General features: G+C 41.4%; 1 protein-coding gene across 2 annotated transcripts in view; it reads right to left on the bottom strand.

The window, feature by feature from the left end:
• Positions 1 to 18150, bottom strand: part of FANCL (FA complementation group L) — a 51080-nt gene extending 32930 nt beyond the window's left edge. The window contains exons 1-4 of one of the 2 annotated variants that reach the window (XM_083494704.1): positions 17837 to 18150; positions 9286 to 9344; positions 4610 to 4670; positions 3741 to 3797 (exon numbers count right to left, since the gene is read on the bottom strand). In XM_083494704.1, the coding sequence (XP_083350830.1) occupies positions 3741 to 3797; positions 4610 to 4670; positions 9286 to 9344; positions 17837 to 17932 (273 nt within the window). In that variant the 5' untranslated portion in view covers positions 17933 to 18150. The remainder of the gene's footprint in view (positions 1 to 3740; positions 3798 to 4609; positions 4671 to 9285; positions 9345 to 17836) is intronic. The other variant, XM_083494705.1, reaches the window with a different exon arrangement.
• Between the last annotated feature and the right edge of the window lie 2160 nt (positions 18151 to 20310).

A 20310-nucleotide genomic window follows, 5' to 3' on the forward strand; every position in this document is an offset into this window, starting at 1 on the left:
AAGGCTATGGACACTTACTTACTAGAGTTTGATTCCTCTACACCTCAAGCCTTGCTGGCAGGGCCTTGTCAGCACCACAGAACTCGTCCCTTCCTGCTTCTCCGGTGCTCAGCTCATGGCTTAGCCTGGTTGCTCAGGTATGCCAAGAGTGGATTCCAAGCACCTCACGGAGGAGAGACCCGTAGTAGTAGCTGACACCACAACTCCCACAGGGCTTGCTCCAGGAGCACTGAGGAGCAGACTCTGCTTAAAGAGCTTCTCCAGAATAAAACTATTTTACCCCATCAGCCTCGCCTTTTTATCCCAATAACTCTTGTACTCTTTGCACCCAAAGTCTAGGAACCCCGTTTCCTTCTTCTCACCCAAATTTTGTTACTACCCAATTTGCTCTCTTTTGCTCATTCTTTGTGCCTTCTGTTTCCACAAAACATGTGGTTGGGACCAGGACACAGATTTTGTCTTCTGAAGTTTACAAATTATTCCCTATACAGTGGTACCTTGGTTCTCAAACTTAATCCATTCTGGGACTCCGTTCGACTCCTGAAACCGTTCGAAAACCAAGGCGTGGCTTCTGATTGGCTGCAGGAGTTTCCTGCACTCAATCGGAAGCCACAGAAGCTGAGTCGGACATTTGGCTTCCAAAAAACGTTCGCAAACCGGAACAATTACTTCCGGGTTTGCGGCGTTCGGGAGCCGATTTGTTCGACAACTAAGCCGTTTGGGAACCAAGGTACCACTGCACATAAAAATGGCCAGATTCAAAGCATTCAAGGGTGAAAACAGAGATGGGAACTAAGGAAAGAAAAGCATGGGAGGAGTTGGAGAATGACAATCTTCTCTGTCTCATTCCTTAATCAAAGGAAAAGGGAAGAACCAAGATAGCATATCCTTTCTCCTTTTAACGAGAAGTGATGTGTGCCTTAACAGTAATTAAAGGAAAGTCTGGGCACTGAGGCTTCAGTTCTGTACACTTTGGAGTAAGTCCAATTGAACTCACTGTGACTTGCTTCTGAGTAGACATGTACAAGATAGCACCATATCATAATTGCTCATTTGACAGCACAGTGTCTTCTGCATAGATCTACATTGGTTTTATACCATATTAAATTCATAATAGTTTTTTTGTCATTATGTATTTTCTCAATTAATGAAGCCTAAAATTGCAACAATTGGAATGACGGGGTTTGCATTTTCATTTTTTATTTTTTTGAGGTTAAAAGGGGGTCCTCATACTAATAAAGGTTGGGTCCATTAAACTGCTTTTGAACCCTCTGGTGGAAATCTCTCCACATTTTTAATCAGGCATTGTCAATGCATATATGAATACAAATTTGAAGCATGCTTCAGATATTTTTTAAAAATGGGAACACTCAAACACTCTGGCTAGAAGGACACCGTGAAAAGAAAGGGATACATAAAACCTATGTCTAGTGGAACTACCTATTAAAAAATTCACAACCACTGACCAAGTTCCTTCTGGAAATATACTCCAGTATGATTCAGAAAATGAAGCTCAGAGCTATCAAAAAGTTTAAAATGAGGCATCCTAAAAAAAATGAAGAGTAGTATGATAGAAACATCATGACAGTTTCCAACTTTATTTCCAACTACAAGTTCTAAGAGCTTATCAGGTGATAAATCTCAGCCTTTCACCTTGCCACAATCTACTGGCAGCAGAACAACAAACTGTCCACACCAAATGGATTGCAAATGATAGCCTTGCTGCATGGGTTAGCTGTGGTTTTTGTCTTTTGAAACAGAAAAATAAAAAAGATCTGTGTGCTCCAGAGCTCAGGAAGGGGAGGACACACTCTTAGGGTAAAAAAGAGAAGAAGAAAAATCATGAAATGGTAGAATTTTTGCCAGGAGAGGGAAAGAAAACATTAAATCCTTGCTGGTGTCTGCAGTTTTCTTTTTAAAATGGTTACATGGGCACGTACGCACTTGAGTGGCACAATGAGAGAGCAATCAACCTCTAAAAGAAATTATAAGAAGTCATAAAATAGTGCAGATATGAAGGGAATTATGCTGCTCATCAGTAGACAGTCAGAAGCACTATCCAAGAGGTGCCCTCATGTAGCAGTATCATTTCGCACAGCATTTGCAGAAGAAATGCACAAAAGCGTATCATTTAACCTGCAACAAAATATTGTTGCCCGAGTGCTGGAAAAATATGATATGCTACTCAAGAAGAATCTGGATCTTCTGCAACAAGTGTATAACTGCTGCACATTCACTGTGCTAAAAATATAGTTTAAAAAAGTCCTCAGCACTAAACATTATCAGCAAACAGGAAAAATATTTAAAGAAAAGCAAGTTTAAACAAAGTGTGTATGTACTCTCAATTGTACTTAAAAAAAAAACAGTGTCATTTAGATCCAGCTGAAAATAGCTCAGGGTTTCTCCAAAATATCCAAATCCCCAGATTCTGAAATTTAACATTTTCACAGGAATGAAACTGTGGTTCTTTTGAAGTTGCAACTGGATTTCACCTTGCAATGGTCGGTTCCTATTCCATTTCTGCTTGGCAAGGTATAAATCAGAAACCATGGCCATGGTAAAATCAGAACAAAATAAAGCATGCCTCTCATTTTTTAGCTCTGGAATCACCTTTATGATGGATATATAGGCAATAAAGAGATATTCTTACACTAGTAATACTGTGCTACACATGACATATCCAAGAACTTAAATAGGCAGGTAAATTAATGGATGCACATTGCCTCATATTCCTCCTTTATGGCCAGCAATGAAGTTAAGAGGTAACCGTTTTCCTCCCTTCTAGTCTGAAAGATATTCAGCCTGTTCAAACAAGCTCTATGCAGGGGTTACCAATCCAAGAAATAAACATGAGGGGCACAATGGGGCACACTAGCTATGCCTCCTCTGTCATTGTTTTTCCATTCTGTGTTTAGAAGGTTCCAAAATGTACAAGTCTCCACAAATCAAAAAGGCTCTCTTCTTCAAACAGCCATCTTCCACAAATTTGAAGGTAATGAAAACAACGAAGAGGTTTGCAAATGCATGGAACATTGCTTTAACTGAGTGTTGCTTTAGACATAGACAAATAGTCCAGGGCAAAGTCAAATCAGTCCATTTTGATGCGGACTGGTTCTCACTTTTTTAAAAATTATATAAATTGAGAGAGTCATACAAGCATTCCTCCCATAAGTCACTCATCATTGTGGTTGGGGTCTAGAGACTCTTCCTCAAATTTGTGCTACTGTATATGTAACTGCATCGCTGTAATTTGATTTTTATACTGAATATGCTCCATGTATGGTTCTGCTATTGTTTACATGGTTATGTGTCAGTTTGTACATATCTTTATGACGAATCAATTTTTAAAAGTGGAAAAACAAAAATAACAAAGGGGATAAAATCAGCACACTCATCCCCACTGCTCCCTCTCATGTGTTTACTTCATGATTTTTGTAATATGACATAATATAATACAAGGCTAATAAAAGGCTACACTTGAAAAGGAGTAACTTGAAACAGTTGCATTTGGAAAACCACAGCCTAGTTTCTAACTAGTAACTTGTAAAAAGAGGTTACATAAGCAATAGTATTGGCCATTACCTTGCAGATACAACACAATTCCAGAAGGATCATATGAAAAACTGCAATTGTTATGGAAGATTAGCAAATAGGGTATCTTGCTTATTATACAAGTAAGTAAAAGCAAACAGTAAGGAGACAAATTAGGATCACTAATCCTCTGTAATATAGTTCCTCACCAAAACAGTCTTCAACTCCACCATGAAACTGACTAGATCCGAAGAGTGCTGCAACCGCTGAAAAACACATTCCTTTTTGTTAATTATTTCATGTAATGCTTTGTGCTAATATTCTTGCATTGGCCTGTTTTTTATCATAAAGCATATGAGTGATACCATTAAAGCTAGACAGGACTCCATTTCGCAGCAAGTGAGAAATAAAAAATGACCCCGTGGCTTCAACATTTCGAGAAAAATATCTCTACACACAAACCCCCAAATCTCTTCTGAAGGGTTTCCAGAAAGTCTCTCACTCAACATAGAAACATGCCTTGTACCAAGTCAGACCATTGGTCCACCTAGCTCAGTACTGTCTGGCTGTGGCTCTCTGAGATTTCAGAGAAGTCTTTTTCCAGCCCTACCAGGAGATGCCTAGGACCTTCTGTGTGCAAAGCAGAAGCTCTACCACTGAGCTACAGCCCTTCCTCCTATTGTAGAAAACCTGTAGTGAAGCAGATGACTACATGACCATGACTTTATTCCCACATTGTCCTCCCATCATCCTCAGAAGTCAGAATGCCAGAGCTCTCAAAGAGAGACTATCAGTCAACCAAGCTTGGAGCAAATTCTTCTCCCTATCTAATAGGAAGAGCACTCCATAAGACTTCATTGTGGGATTCAGCTTCCCCTACTCAGGGTCATAAGCAGACTCACTTTTGATGTGATCTGAAAATTAATTTACTTTGAAGCATTTCTACAGAAGACAACAGAGTTGCTTTAAATATATACTTACAAGCAAATGGGTTGTAGGCTACAGGCCTTCTCAAGTATTTATAACATCACTAGCTACTGGAATTCAGTAAGTTCAGCAACACGTTTCACAAACATACCTGTTTTAGAATTTGTTGGTATCCATCCAACAACTTTTTCAAATACCAGCCACACTGTATCCTACAAAATATAAAATCATCCATATGAAGTAAATTAGAAGACTAACATTAAAATGAGTGCTTTCTGGTAGTTTTATGTACACGGAAAGGAAAATATAACACACATAATAACATATCCTTTATTTTAAGAAATTTTAGTTTTTTGTATGTTATGTCATCTACCATAATACATGAATTTCAAATGTATATGTTTACCAAATGTGCTCTATAAAAATGCCTAATATTCTCTGAAACAGAGTGCTGTATTATCCCATAGGAAATGCTATTTTCAATGCACTTTATTAAGGTGCATGGTAACTGAAGTATGAAATATAACAAACTGTAACAGATTTTTAAACTTTCAATTAGCTAACACTTTTTATTATTATTAAGCTTCACTTTCCTCTATTAAGCTTCAGTACAGTGGTTACAGACGCTCCAGGTTACAGACTCCACTAACCCAGAAATAGTACCTCGGGTTAAGAAATTTGCTTCAGGATGAGAACAGAAATTGTGTGGCGGCAGTGCAGCGGGAGGCCCCGTTAGCTAAAGTGGTACCTCAGGTTAAGAACAGTTTCAGGTTAAGAACGGACCTCCAGAACGAATTACGTTCTTAACCCAAGGTACCACTGTAGTAGTACACTGGAAAACACATTTCTGATTGTAACATAATTTCAGAAAGCCTGATTCTCTAACCTAAATATACCACACAGTGGTACCTCGGGTTAAATACACTTCAGGTTGAATACGCTTCTGGTTACAGACTCGGCTAACCCAGAAATAGTACCTTGGGTTAAGAACTTTGCTTCAGGATGAGAACAGAAATCGTGCAGTGGCATCGCAGCGGCAGCAGGAAGCCCCATTAGCTAAAGTGGTGCTTCAGGTTAAGAACAGACCTCCAGAACGAATTAAGATCTTAACCCGAGGTACCACTGTACTTGGTGGAGGTAATTTCCAATTCTGACTCTCTGATCACAAGGTTGCAAAACTTAGCATAATTACAACAAAACATGAAGAAAACCAGTCTCCATAAAACTGAAAGTGCTGTTAGTCATTCTAAATCCTGAACAATAAAAAAGAAAGGAAAAAAACATTCAGTTTATGAAAATCAATATTCATCTTTAGAGGGAAGTACCTGTATTTTTCCATGTATATTTTTTGAACCCAAAATTTAGAAATTTAGAACTTGCTCAGCTGGGGGGGGGGGGGTCACCCTGTTGAGTTTTTCTTGGCTTTCTCCAGGGCAACGATGCTACATGCCAAGCAAAGGGGTGGAGCAGGCCCAGGATGCACTTCCCTTAGAGAGTTTTTGGCACAGCCACAGGGCTCCAGTTGCCACCCCATACCTTGCTCTTTTTGTGGCGCAGCTCAAAGACCTGCGCCCGTGTGTGCACGCATGAGAAAGAGCACTGCGTGCGGCTGGGGAAGGAGGAAAGGAGGCGGCAATGCTTACAGGGAGCTGCGCATACCTCCCATGGCAGAAGCTTTCATAGTGTTTTTTTTTAACCCCTGTGCATTCACCATCTGTGTATAAGATGATCCCCAATTTTGGACTACAGTGGTGCCTCGCAAGACGAAATTAATCCGTTCCGCGAGTCTCTTCGTTTAGCGGTTTTTTCGTCTTGCGAAGCAACCCTATTAGCGGCTTAGCGCTATTAGCGGTTTAGCGGCTATTAAAGGCTTAGCGGCTAAAAGGCTATTAGTGGCTTAGAAAAAGGGGGGGGGAGCGAAAAAAATCGCAAGACTCGCAAGACTTTTTCGTTTTGCGAAGCAAGCCCATAGGGAAATTCGTCTTGCGAAGCGCATCGAAAAACGGAAAACCCTTTCGTCTAGCGGGTTTTTCGTCTTGCGAGGCATTCGTCTTACGGGGCACCACTGTATATTTTATTTTAGCAAAAAACATAGCCTTATACTATAGTATGCATTTTTGTGCTTTTATATTGTGAACTGCCCTGTGATTTTCAGATGAAGGCAGCATAGAAATGAAATAAATAACACAAACAAATAAATTAAAACATCTAATTAAGTAAGTATGAAAGCATACTTACTTAAAGCTCCTATGTGATCAGCACTGATGTCACATCAATCTTCATGAAGCATGTTCAAAGGTGTAATTGTGTTTTCCACTACTGGATGCCACACCTCCTCCCCCGATCCCACCCACCACTACAAAGCATAGATGTTTCTATAGTAGCTATAAGGAACTGATAACATGCCTCAGTAAGACTACATCTGTTCAGGACAGGAAAACGTGCATCAATCATCATGTTATTCTAATTAAATAGCTTCATTGGTAAGGGCTATAATTCAAGTTTAAAATGGCTGCTTGTCACATTATATACTACGCCAACCACAATCAGTAGTTTTTAAAAAATACTGGGGCAAAAATGCTTTCTTCTTGTCTCCACATTAAAATATCACAGTGCAACAAGCTTAATAAAATAAAATAGAAATATTAATCATAGAAACCAGGAACTGGTATAATAGTCCACTTGCTGGCGGAAACACCATGATTCACGGTTCTCTCCCTTCATCCTTTTCACTCTGTTGATGTTATCCAAGGTTCAGCTCTTGGATGTGCTCAACTGATCTTCTCATGGCAGCTTTATTTTGGTTTCAAACTTCTATAATGTGCTGGTGATATTCAGTTATATCATTCACTATGAACCATAAAACTTTTAAACAGGTATATATGTACTTAAACTAGATTAGCCCTATAACACTCAATGGATGTAAACAGATTTAGATATAAGTATGCATGCTTAAAGTGGTTCACGGACAACAGCTTTAACTGATATAATAGCTTTGAGTTGCCTGATTGCACAGAATTCAGTACTGTATCTCAAACCGGCATTTTAAGATAAACATGCGTGAGTACTTCATTTATTGTAAACATCTAGGAAGGCATAATTAAAAAAGAGAAACAGAGCCAGTGTTTACTGACCATTCAGCTTCACTTAAAGGGTTCATAACCTTCCTCATAACCTGGGTAACCAACCATTCCTATCAGCTTTTATTCCCATTATAGTCATTGAATTGAAGCACAAATTCCATTCAACCTTTGAATCTCAAAGAACAATGCACGTTTCAGAGCATGCAATGCATGCTTAGGTGCTGAAACAAGAAACTGAGGGCGGTTCTTGTGTTTTATCAATAACTTCATAAAAGAAGCCCAGACCTTAACACCTTTCTGCAAGCCAAATTAGCTTTCTGAAATTTTCTACAGCCCTGGATGAACTCAGACAGACTGAAATGATATTTGCATAATCCGCAGTTGACAGAGGGCAGGGGAGGAACCTTTTTCAACCCAAGGGTCACATTCTCTCAAGGACAACCTTCCGGGATAGCATATCAGTAATGGGTGGATCCAGAAACTAAAGTGTGGAGAGTAACAGATTCTTACCCTTTGCACAGTAGGCTACATTCAGCCATGTAAAAGCCACACACACACACACACACACACACACACACACACACACACAGAGGAATCACCTTCAGACTCACTGACACTTTTGTAAGAAGGCTTTTCTGATACAGGAGTGTACAATAGCGCAGGAGGTGAAGGGTGTATGTCCCTGCACATTTGCAGGTGTGAAACCTATGGAAACAATACTTGCACACATGTTCGATCCCTGCCCCAAACAGAATTACTCATTCGTAAACCTTTTTACAGGCTAAAGCCACGTAATCCAAATTATTCTACTGAAGAGAATTGAACAAGTTGTACCATGATAAACACAGCTCCACATAATTCAAGAAAGTGAGATAAATCTCATACTCAAGGTAAAGGGGAGGGAAACCACACACAGAATTATCAGTCAAGCTGTGCTGGGCGCAAGTTTCTGCCTGAAATGCACGGAATATGATTTTCAATCAAAGCATGATGCAAAACCTGAGTGTCCTCAAGAGAAAAATTGTAATCGTCACACTCCCCCACCTGTCTCTAGCTGTAACATGTAATGGATACCAGTTCAAAATGTATAACAGCCACTTTAAATTTAAGCATGCTGCAGCTCCCAGATTATGATGATCAGTTGGTGTGAAACAATTTCTATATACAAAATCCCACTCATTTGCATGTGTCACCACAAACCCACCTAATTTGGGATCTGCATGGCATGCAAGTCAGTATAGTTGCCATCTAAATATGTTATGAGCCATATGTCACTGGAGGTGTGTGCACCACTGCATCTCTGTCCCCCAATGGTTGGGGATGACGCCAACTGAAGCCTCAGTACTTTACTGAATATCCACAATGCTACTTCCTTGGCTAGTTCACTTAAGACATTTCAGCTTTGCAACAGTCACTGATTGTCCAAGTACAACCCCAATATGATTACTTTCAGACCAAATTCAACTTTACATTCTTCTGTGGTTGTTCCCTGGTCTGCAGAATCAGAAAATACTTGCTCATTTTCCTACATTTTTCCATGCTCTTCCTTGACTGGTTCCACTAAATCTTACTGGTGTCAAAGTTAATTAGCAACAATCATTTAACAACTAAAATTGCTGATACTCTGGAAATCTCTTCAAACTGTAAGAGCCATCACTACTTCTCACACAAGACATATTATTAAAAATGAAAAGGTTATCTTGCAATATAGCAAAAATATATTTTAAAAAATCTTGCGCCTTACCTGGCATTTTTCAACTGAAGATCCGATGGTAACAATATCCTTATGTGAAAGTCTCTGCCCTGGAAAAGTAGCATCTCATTAGGTAGAATATCTACAAATATATCAACTTAGCACAGCTGGAATGCTAAGGCATATCTAAGAATTTTTAAAAAGTAGACTTTGACCTATTTTTTTACTTTTTTTTTTTTACTAGTTTACAGCTCAAAGCCTTAGGCAATGAAATAATAGAAAAAATATGGCCAAATACAAAAAAAATGTGGCTTCTGCTGGATAAGAGATCAGTACAAAGCAGCAGGAGCAACTTGACCAACACCAAGTCATGAGGGAAACATAGTAAGAACCAGAATAAGCATACAATATTAAAAGCTGCAACAGAAGGTTGCGTACCTTCCAGAACAAGTGTGGAAAGTGATGCAGAGGAACAAGGATCACTAAAAATTGAAGCATCCCCTTCCTTCAGGGAGTCTCCGCTGGATTGGAACTATTTCCATGTACAGTACAGAAGCCCTTCTATTTGCAGAATGGTTTCAACACAATATAATGACGTTCTCAGTGCCTTTCCATACAATTAAGGTACATTTGTTGATCTATTTATTATCTGTACTATATCACCCATCTTCTCTCAAAATCATGCTCTTGTTGTAGAGATGTTTTATTTTCCAAACACTCAGAGTGCAGTATTTTATATCTGGGAACATGCATTACTTCCCATTGCTATTCCCATTGCTATTGGGAATTGGAATTGGAATTGGAAACAATGAGCTGAATTAGGGCCTGGATGCAGTGGTGAAGTGGATGAGGGTCAACAGACTGAAGCTGAATCCTGCTAAGACAGAAGCACTGTGGTTAAGTCGTTTCCAGATTAGAGAATTGGAGAGCCTAAATGGGCTGACACTCCCACTGAAAAAAACAACAGGTATGCAGCTCAGGGATGCTCTTGGAACTATTTTTGGCCAAGTGGTCTGTGGCAAAAAGCACTTATCATCAGTTTCAGCTGCTACATCAGCTGCACCCTTTCCTAGACAGGGATAACTTGATCACTGTGACAGAAGCAACGGCAACCTCACGTTTGGCCTACTGTAATGTGCTCTGTGTGAGGCTTCCTTGGCAGTTGGTCTAGAGGCTACTGCTTATGCAGAATACTGCAGCCTGGGTGCTAAGTGGTGCTCTTTATTAGGCACATGTCACACCAGGGCTGAGGAATCTGCTCTGGTTGCCTATAACCATCAAGCCACTTTTAAGCTTGCGATACTTCCATATAAAGCCCTAAATAACTGTGGACCAGATTACCTGAAAAACTGCCTTCCTCTTCACTGGTAAGGGCACTACAATCATCTAATGGAACTTGGTTCATTTTGCTGTGGCCTGACAATTATCAGCATGAGGTAACAGAAGGAGGCTTTTTCATATTTCAAAAGGGAGGGCATGCCATAACACTGTTGGCAGCAATAAAATGCCTTCCCTGTTGAAACAGGAGGCCCCATCAGCTTAGATAAGCAGTCCACTCAATTGAACTTCTGATTTTACAGTTTTAACTGTGGTTTTAAGTGGTGTTCTTAAACTTTTTATAGTTCAAAACTACTTAGAAATTTGTCATATAAGTGGTCTATACATAAGTGGTTGGTGTGGAAAATGCAGGTGTGCAAGTATTAGACACTTTCAATTTTTGCACCACTGTGTGATCTTCTTTTATTTACTTCCTAACCCTAACTGCCCCATGGTTTTAAATGTTTGGGGTTCAAAAAACTTAAATTCTTTGGAAGTTGCACAAGATAACACTCTTTTTAAAGTGAAGGCGGAAGACAGAAATAGTAGCAGTTATTCTCTCTCCCTCCCGAGCCCCACATCACATTGAAGGGACATCAATCCACTGCCAGACTGAATACTCTAGAAAAATCTTACAACGGATGAGATGTGGTTGGGAAACATTTTGCCTCTCATTGTGCGGAAAGGTTGTATCTTAATATAGCCAACATTCTTTTATCTCTCTATAATATTGAAGTGATTCAGGCAAGTCTGTTTCACTTCTCATGAAATCAATAGGAGTGTCTTTCCCCCTTTTTAAGTGGCTTGCATTATTCAGAATTCTTACAGGATGAGAACTCAAGCATGTACAATACAACATAGTGATGTCCACACTGTGGATAAGAAGCCAGATTTCTTAATTTGCCAAGCAGAATGAGAAACTATACTGCCAGAAATGTTTTAATTCTGGAAATGTTGAAGTCATAGAGGGAAACAAATGAAAATGGGGGACTATGGAAATGTTGGTGGAAACTGAAATATATGCAAGTTGCATAATTTTCAACTTTCAATGAAGCAGACTTGCCTGCAAATCCTATGCCTTTACAAAATGAATGCTTGCACAAGAGAAATATTTAATAGATTAAGTTGCTGATGCCTGGAAGTTCTGGGCTAGGAGTATATAGCTCTTCTGCAATTTGAATGATAAATACTAACATTTTCAGAAGACTTGGATGTCTTGAAGTTTGTCTTATTTCATACTTAAGTAGCAGACATAGTACTAGGATTGCACTTTTACAGAGCAATCCTACATATGCTTACTCAGAAGACCCATGCTCTTTAATGGAACTTACTCCGATAAAGGGACGCGGGTGGCGCTGTGGGTAAAACCTCAGCGCCTAGGACTTGCCGATCGCACGGTCGGCGGTTCGAATCCCCGCGGCGGGGTGCGCTCCCGCTGCTCGGTCCCAGCGCCTGCCAACCTAGCAGTTCGAAAGCACCCCCGGGTGCAAGTAGATAAATAGGGACCGCTTACTAGTGGGAAGGTAAACGGTGTTTCCGTATGCTCCTTAAAAGGGAGTGAAAGGCGGGATATCAAATCCAAACTCTTCTTCTTCTTCTTCTTCTGCTGCTCTGGCTTGCCAGAGCAGCTTCCTCACGCTGGCCACGTGACCCGGAAGTGTCTGCGGACAGCGCTGGCTCCCGGCCTCTAGAGTGAGATGAGCGCACAACCCTAGAGTCTGTCAAGACTGGCCCGTACGGACAGGGGTGCCTTTACCTTTACTCCCATAAAAACATATATAGGTTTGCAGTGCCTCTTGACCATTTTATCCTCCAGCAAGGCAGGACAAGGAGCTGCTTGTTTCAGAGTATGTAGCAGGGTGCCCTGTCACAATGGATTTGAGGAGAGGTAAAAAGGTCATTTCCAAGAAATAAGTCAGGTCAAAAGGACAGACATAGGACACTTGCTTCCAGCATATCTTAAATTAGATCCAAGTTTATCCAAAGACAAACATCACTTCAGAAGCAATCAAGGACATTTTTGCCTCTCTCATGAAAATGGAAGCACCCTTTAGGTGCAGAAATAGTAGTGGGTTTGAATGACATATATATCTATAGTATATATGGAAATTATTATTCTCTAATGTTGAATTGACTTACATAAAAACCTTCATATTATACATTCTGGCTAAAATCTTAAAAGGCATTTTACTCATTGCAAATGGGTGGGGGTGTCATAATTTTTTCAGTGTTTTCCCCAATTTACACAGTTTTTCACTTGAAAAATTGGAGGAAAAAAGTCCCATGCTCTAGTTTTTTCCTAGTCTACTGTGCTTCTTCTTCAGTTGTTAAATTGGAAAAATGAATTCAATTAGAGCTGACCAAAATACATGCTTGCAGTTACTGTTAGCTTTCTGGCAGGTCTTCCCTTATGATGTTGTTAGCATTCTTACACCTTCCAGTCACTGAAGGCAAGTTTTTCTATTAGCAAGGGCAGCTAGCATATACCAAGTTTTGCTTCTTCTGACGTGCTTATGAAACCCTCCCGCTTTTCACAACCACCTGGGGAGTGAAGCTAAAAGATGCAAAGGGTTAAGGCGCATGCCTAGGATGTTAACCATGCTGGGCACTCAAGTAATACCAGCCAGCCATGCCCTCTTCTGGGATGCTATATTTCAGCACCATTCTGCATTTGCTTAGCCTTTACTGGACTGTTTTGGGGTTCTCTTCCTGCCCCCTGAAGCTTTTCTCTAGGTCTGCATACCATGGGGTTCCCTCAAGTCTTCTGACACCTTCCTCTTATACATAGGAGGTACCATTTTGACTACATTTGGATCCATTCATGGAGAATGAGTTCACTCTCAATATACAGAATTCCATGGAGACTATTCCACAAATGGGAAAACACATTAATTTGCATGGAAGCTAAAGCAGAATCTTGTTTTAATTTTCCTATGATGTGCTAGAGCTATAGGCCACTGAATGACCTATAATAGAGCATTTGCAGGTTGCAAATACTATTTATTTATTTGATACACTAAGTTTTTTGACAAGGCAGTCAGGGAGGCTTACAATTCTCCCATCCAGTGGTCAGCAGATTGTAAAAAAACACCACAAACTCCCTCTCCCAGCCCTCTTCTTCGTTTTCACAGTGCAGGTGATATTCCTTCACCCTGTGGCAGAGGGACTGGCAGAGGCCCTGATGGTGTATTTGCCTCCCTTCCTCTCTTCAATCTCAAGAGGGCAGAATAGTGCCCATACATAGAAATAGCTATACAAAATTCTGTCATTTCTTGAACCTTGTGTGGTTCCATGTGGTCTAACATTCTAACTGGAAAATCAACTAAAGTTGGTTAATAATTTCATGACTTGCATTGGTCAGGGTCTGTAGTTTGCACTCACTTTTTAGCAAGTTACCAGGACTCCCCAGAGCACACATTTTGTCTTGGCTAAAGCAGTGTGAAATGTCATGGGCAGAAAGGATCTTCTTTCTAATAAGGACTAATTTCTAATCAGTTCCACTCTAGCATCTGATGAAGTAGGTAATTGCCTACAAAAGCTCATGCTGTTTCAGTAAAATAATTTCAGTTCATCTTAAAGGTGTAACTGTACTCTTTCAATTAAGTTTCATAATAAGGGATGCTATTGGCCAAATTTGGGAAACAAATGAAGGTGTCAAGTCTCCCCAACACAGTTCATAAATCTCTGATCAGGGAAGTATTTTAACTAAGTTTAGAAGCAGTTATCAGAGTTATTAATTATTTTCAGCATTTGTACAAAGGAACGGACATTTCAAGAAACTGTCATAATGAAGAATACAGAAACACAATTAATGTACCCCATAACCTTTACCTTCATAGTATATTGTAACTCTCACTTCTATTACATTTAAATGGCCTTTTTTATAAAATAAAAAGCAGATGTAATTCTGACCTTTTGTAAAGGTCAAATAACTATGATTCAGTGTTTCATTAAAGTACTGAAAGGTACTTTAAAAAACACCTTTAAAAAGAAAATCTCCTACAGAAAAATATGGTGCCATACGCAAATGTTGTAAATTCTAGAAATAAAATAGCTTTGATAACTCTGCTTTAACTGGGGGTGAAGGGGTGTTGCTTTCTTTTTTCCCTATCTTCTCTTTCTGCGTTCAACAGCACTTTGTGTGCAGCCAGCTACTCCTTTGCTTAAACATAATTTCTCAAAAAAGTTCTGTTTCAGATAATACAGCTGTCAGTGCATTAATGATTTTAAGGGTGGAATCCTGTGCCTACTGAATTCAACTGCAAAGCTCACCCCGATTTTAATGCAGTTTGAAGTGATATAGTCCATCCTGCCACCTCATTCTGTTGCATCTTTCTTACAGAAGAAGGCTCTGCTCCAGTTGCCCTAATACCACAGAACAGAAAGGAAGCATACTCTAGCCTCCAGCATCAGCCAGGGGATCAAGGTCCACTGGGTGAGTTGCAACACTTCTATCCAGTCAAAACCATCAGGAAGGTCAGCCTGGCAGCAACTGGTTAAAGAACTTATCTCCCTCTTGTATCCATTTCCCTCCATGCTCTTCATGACTGTGTGTGTTCTTTTTAACTGTAACCACCCTTTTGGCAGGCAAGGCTACATTTGAACACCAAGAGAATTGTTAAATGCGGTTATTTAAAATGTAGCTTAATGTATTAAACTGCCTGGAATGGACCTGCATTCCCAAAAGGTGGAGCATAAATAACTACAATAATAACAAATAAATAAACTGAAAATTAAACAAGAGCTCTCTTCTTTCCTACTCTAGTTATAGGAAGCCCACTTGTCCATCTAGCCCATCATTATTATTACTGTACTGTGAAAGTTACTAATATTTGTTTGTTAAACTGGATTGTGAGATGCAACTAATAAGGCATAGTAGTAGTACGAATGTATGTATTTATTTAAGTTATATCCCAACCTTCCTCCCAAAGGAACCTAGGGTGGCAAAAACATCTGTTATAAAAATGCATTTTAAAATGAAATAAAAACGTATTTAAAACAAAAGATAGATATGTAACCAAATCATGTGTCTGTACAGTCCCACCCAAACAGAAAAGGTTTCTGAAGGCAGTGTAGTACTTGCCTAATGTCAACAGGCAGGGAGTTCCAAAGGTGCTGCCACACTACCATCATATACAGTGGTAATAATAATAATTATTATTATTTATACCCCGCCCTCCCCAGCCAAGGCCGGGCTCAGAGCGGCTTGCAAGCAGTAATAAAAACAAGTTAAAGGATTACAACTTAAAAACAAAATTAAAAAATACAACATTAAAATACTGAAACATTAAAATATTAAAATGTAGCCTCATCGCAGAAGAAGGAAAAGAAAAAAGAAAGAGAGGGAGGGAATCAAATTGGCTCCAAGCCAAAGGCCAGACGGAACAACTCTGTCTTACAGGCCCTGCAGAAAGAAATCAGATCCTGCAGGGCCCTGGTCTCGTGAGGCAAAGCGTTCCACCAGACCAGAGCCAGAGTTGAAAAGGCCCTGGCTCTGGTTGAAGCCAATCTAACTTCCTTAGGGCCCGGGACCACAAGGGTGTTGCTATTTATGGACCTTGAGGCTCTCCATGGGGCATACCGGGAGAGGCGGTCCCGTAGGTACGAGGGTCCTAGGCCGTGAAGGGCTTTAAAAGTCAAAAGCAGCACCTTAAATCTGATCCTGTACTCCACCGGGAGCCAGTGCAGCTTGAAAAGCACTGAGTGAATATGCTCCCATGGCAGAGACCCCGTGAGGAGCCTCGCTGCAGCATTCTGCACCCGCTGGAGTTTCTGGGACAGCTTCAAGGGCAGCCCCGCGTAGAGCGAATTACAGTAGTCAAGCCTGGAGATGACCGTCGCATGGATCACTGTGGCCAGGTCGGGGCGGGAAACGTAAGGGACCAACTGCTTGATGCGGTGAAGGTGGAAAAATGTTGCCTTGGCTGTTGCTGTAACTTGCGCCTCCATGGAAAGGGAGGCATCAAGGATTACACCCAAACTCTTAACGGAAGGCAATGGCACTAATTGGGCCCCCGCAAGAGAAGGGAGTTGGTCCCTCATCCCCATGCCATCCCGACCCAGCCATAGGACCTCTGTCTTCGAAGGATTTAGTTTCAATCGGCTCCCACGAAACCATCCAGCCACAGCCTCCAAGCATCTGGTCAGTGTGTAAGGGGCTGAGTCAGTGTGGCCATCCATCAGCAGATAGAGCTGAGTGTCATCAGCATATTGGTGGCAGCCCAGCCCAAAGCTCCCAAACCTAATTCATTCTGGAGGTCCGTTCTTAACCTGAAACTGTCCTTAACCTGAGATACCACTTTAGCTAACGGGGCCTCCTGCTGCCGCCACGCGATTTCTGTTCTCATCCTGAAGCAAAGTTCTTAACCCGAGGTACTACTTCCGGGTTAGCGGAGTCTGTAACCTGAAGCGTCTGTAACCTGAGGTATCACTGTACCAGATCAGGCTATTTGTTTATCAATCCTAAAAGATGATTATTTCTCATTTGCATTCAGATACTTGGGGGGGGGGGGGCTGGTCTTGCATGAATTCCCTCAAAATATTTTAAGTCACTTTGAGCTGCTGCGGCAACCCCTCCCCTAAAAAGACTAATAAATTTAATAAGCAACAATGTCATTAAACCATAATGACAACACAGAACGTTCCAGGTACCTTCAACTTTTTGAGACCCGCTTTGTACCTGGGCACGCATGCTGGGGGGGGGGTGCTCCTGTTGCACAGAATCAGAACTGTAAATCTGGAAGTGGGGCGCAGGGGTCATCTAGTCCAACCCTAGGCGGGCCACCACCCTGCACTGCAAGGGGTAGGACTAGATGGCCCTCGGATACCCCTTCCAATTCTGCGATTCTTCTAATGCAGGAATCCATGGAGACCTGCCTTGGATCCGCGACCACCAAGCTGAAGAAACCAGCAGGTCTTTTAAGCCTGTTACGAAGCCTGCTCTTCCGCCTTCCCCTCGTCCTATGCCTCGAGAGTCGCGGGTTCGAATCCTCCCTCAGCCACGAAACTCCCGGCCAACCTCGCGGGGTTGTTGCATAGCTGTCAACGTTCCCTTTTTTAAGGGAAATTCCCTTATTCCGAATACGATTCCACGCAAAGGGAAAAGTTGGCAGCTATGGATTGTTGTGAGGAGAAAAGTAGCGAGTAAGCCCCCTCTCTCTTTCCCCCCGCTTCCCCACTACCCCTGCCACTTGTCTCCTCAGGTCAAATGGGACCTTACTCTCAGGTAAAGCTGCAAGTTAAACATTTTCCCGTGTGTTGGGGGGGGCGTGCAGCGTCTCAGTACCTGGGCGGTGACGAAGCCCTCATAGACGCTCTTCTCCCGGTTCTGGGGCAGGAGGAGCGGGCACTCTCTCAGCAGCGACCCAACACCGGCAGCCATTATTATTATTATTACTATTACTACTGTTTCCCGCCCGCTCGGTTTTCCTTCTCACGCGCAAACGTTTCTTTTAACCGCCGCCGAACCATTCGACCACAACGCGCAGGCGCAATCTCTCTCCTCCCCTCCCTTGCTGAGGGAGGGTTTGGCGCGGCGCATGCGCGGGGCCCGGAGAGAAGCTACTGACAATGTCGCGCGCCCCATACCCGTTCCCTCTCAGCTCGAAAGAAAGGCCAAGAAAGGGGCGGGAGGAAGTAGGGGGCGGGTTCAGAGATGGTCACGCCCACCGCGCGCGCCGTTCTGTGTTCTATGAGGGACGGTTGAAATCCGTTTAGTTTTGAATCCGCCCCGTGCCTCCCGCCGCTAACTGTGATTGGGTAGAACGCGCGCGCGGAGGAGAGTGGAGGGGCGGGGCTGGAGGAAAGCCACGCTTTATTTTGAGTCAGTCACCACTTGTGACAAGTTAGTTCCCGCCTGCTTTTTGGCGGGGCTGTAGTTAAATACAGTTAAATATTGGCACGCGCTGTATTTTGGTGCAGCCTTGCACACGTCTAGTAAGAAATTACTTTTATTAATATTACTATTATTATTATACCCCACCTTTTCCCCTGACAGGGACTCAAGGCTGCTTTACAGAGAAAAATGAGAACAATTAAAAACATACAGAAAAAAACAAACACTTCAAAACAAACTGGGAAAGTTAATACTATATATATATATATATACGCCTGTGAAAAATATCAAGATAACTGCAGGAAAAACTGCAGGCCTTTTTGAATTAAGGGCAACTTATATACACAATTTACCTGGAGTAGGTCCCATTGAACTCAATGGGGCTTCAGAGTAGGCATGCACAGGCTTGAATGTGAGATGCACAAAGATGGAAATATCCAACCCCACCTACTGTGGAGGAATGTCTGATAAAATTATTGGACTTAGCTGGGATGGCAAAGTTAATGTGTTTAATTAGAGAAAATTTATTACTGACATTTATTAAGGATTGGAAACTTCTGATTGCTCTTAGTTATGGCCTGGGGAGGGGGAATAATGCTTCTGGGGACAGGCTGCTCTAGGGCAAAACCTATTTAACTTGCGTTTTTAGAAATGTAATTTAAAGAACTTGGTTCTCCCCCTCATTCTTTTTTCTCCATGTGTGGTGGTGTCTTTTCAGATTGTGAGCTTGAGGGAGGCGACCTCAGTACTGATTTTTGCAAGTTGCTCTGAGAGTCTTTTCAGCTAATGGGTAAATGCCATAAATGTCTACTCAGGAATAAGTCCTTCTAAATCCAGTGGGGCTTACTCCTGGGTAAACAGAGTCTCTGTTATTGCCTGTTCACCTTATATAAACATATCGCCCTAAAATAGCAGGGAATTTGCAGATGGGGCCCCAAGGCTGTAGAAGAGCTGTAATCTAGGGTTGCCATACATCTGGAATTTCCCAGACATATACAGAATACTGCAGTCGGAAGCAGGGCCAGCCAAAAATCGCTAAAAATGTCCGGGAAAATCCGGACATATGGCAACCCATGTTGTTTTTGGCTATTTTCCTTAAAAACTTTTCCAACTTTGCCAAAATATAAAAAAGCTCACCAACTTTTCTGTCCGGATTTTTACTGTTTGAAATATGGCGACCCTGCCGTAATCTAGATTGGGTGAATTATGTTTCTTTGCTTAACTAGATTGACTAATTGGCCAGACTCTATATAAGGCAATTTCCTGAGCAGTTATGCTGAGTGAGACAGCCCACTTCAGAGAATAGATTAAAGGGCAAAAAAATGATCAGGTATTTAGTTGGGGTTTTTTTTAATCAACGTGTTGAACTCCGGCACAAAGGTCTCTTAACCCACCTCCACTACTCCCCACTTTCTGAGATTCCATCAGGTGTTGCCTACACATCTTTAAGCCAATTGTCATAGCTATAGGGACTGGAAGCTTGCTCTTTCCATTTAAAAAAAATATTTTAGGATTCACAGGGATGCTGAATTCTGTCTCCTGTAAGAATTTCTGTGCTAGCAAAGGATCATGGAGGATGCACAGTCCTGCATGCTGCTAGCTATTCCAATGTTCAGACCTCTTTCTCTAAAAATAACGTCAAGTGGCCTTGAGTTTTTCATCTGCGCACATATGCAAAACACGATCTTGGCTCCCTAGAATTATTTCTTCCTGGCAGGTGTCCAAAAGCAACCATATAAATCAGTTATCTTCTACACATAAAGTACATAGGTTCTCTAATGCCTCATTTACATCTTGAATTACAAAAAATATTCCCATTACAGACATTGCCAACACTGGAAGACCAGACCAATCCATATGCTGTACTGATTTGGAAGGCCCAAAAGGATACTGTTAATCCCTTTCAAACCTTGAAAATTCTTGGA

This window comes from Podarcis liolepis (assembly GCF_965112155.1).
Source record: "Podarcis liolepis genome assembly, chromosome: 3".
Classification (NCBI taxonomy): Eukaryota; Metazoa; Chordata; class Lepidosauria; order Squamata; family Lacertidae; genus Podarcis; species Podarcis liolepis.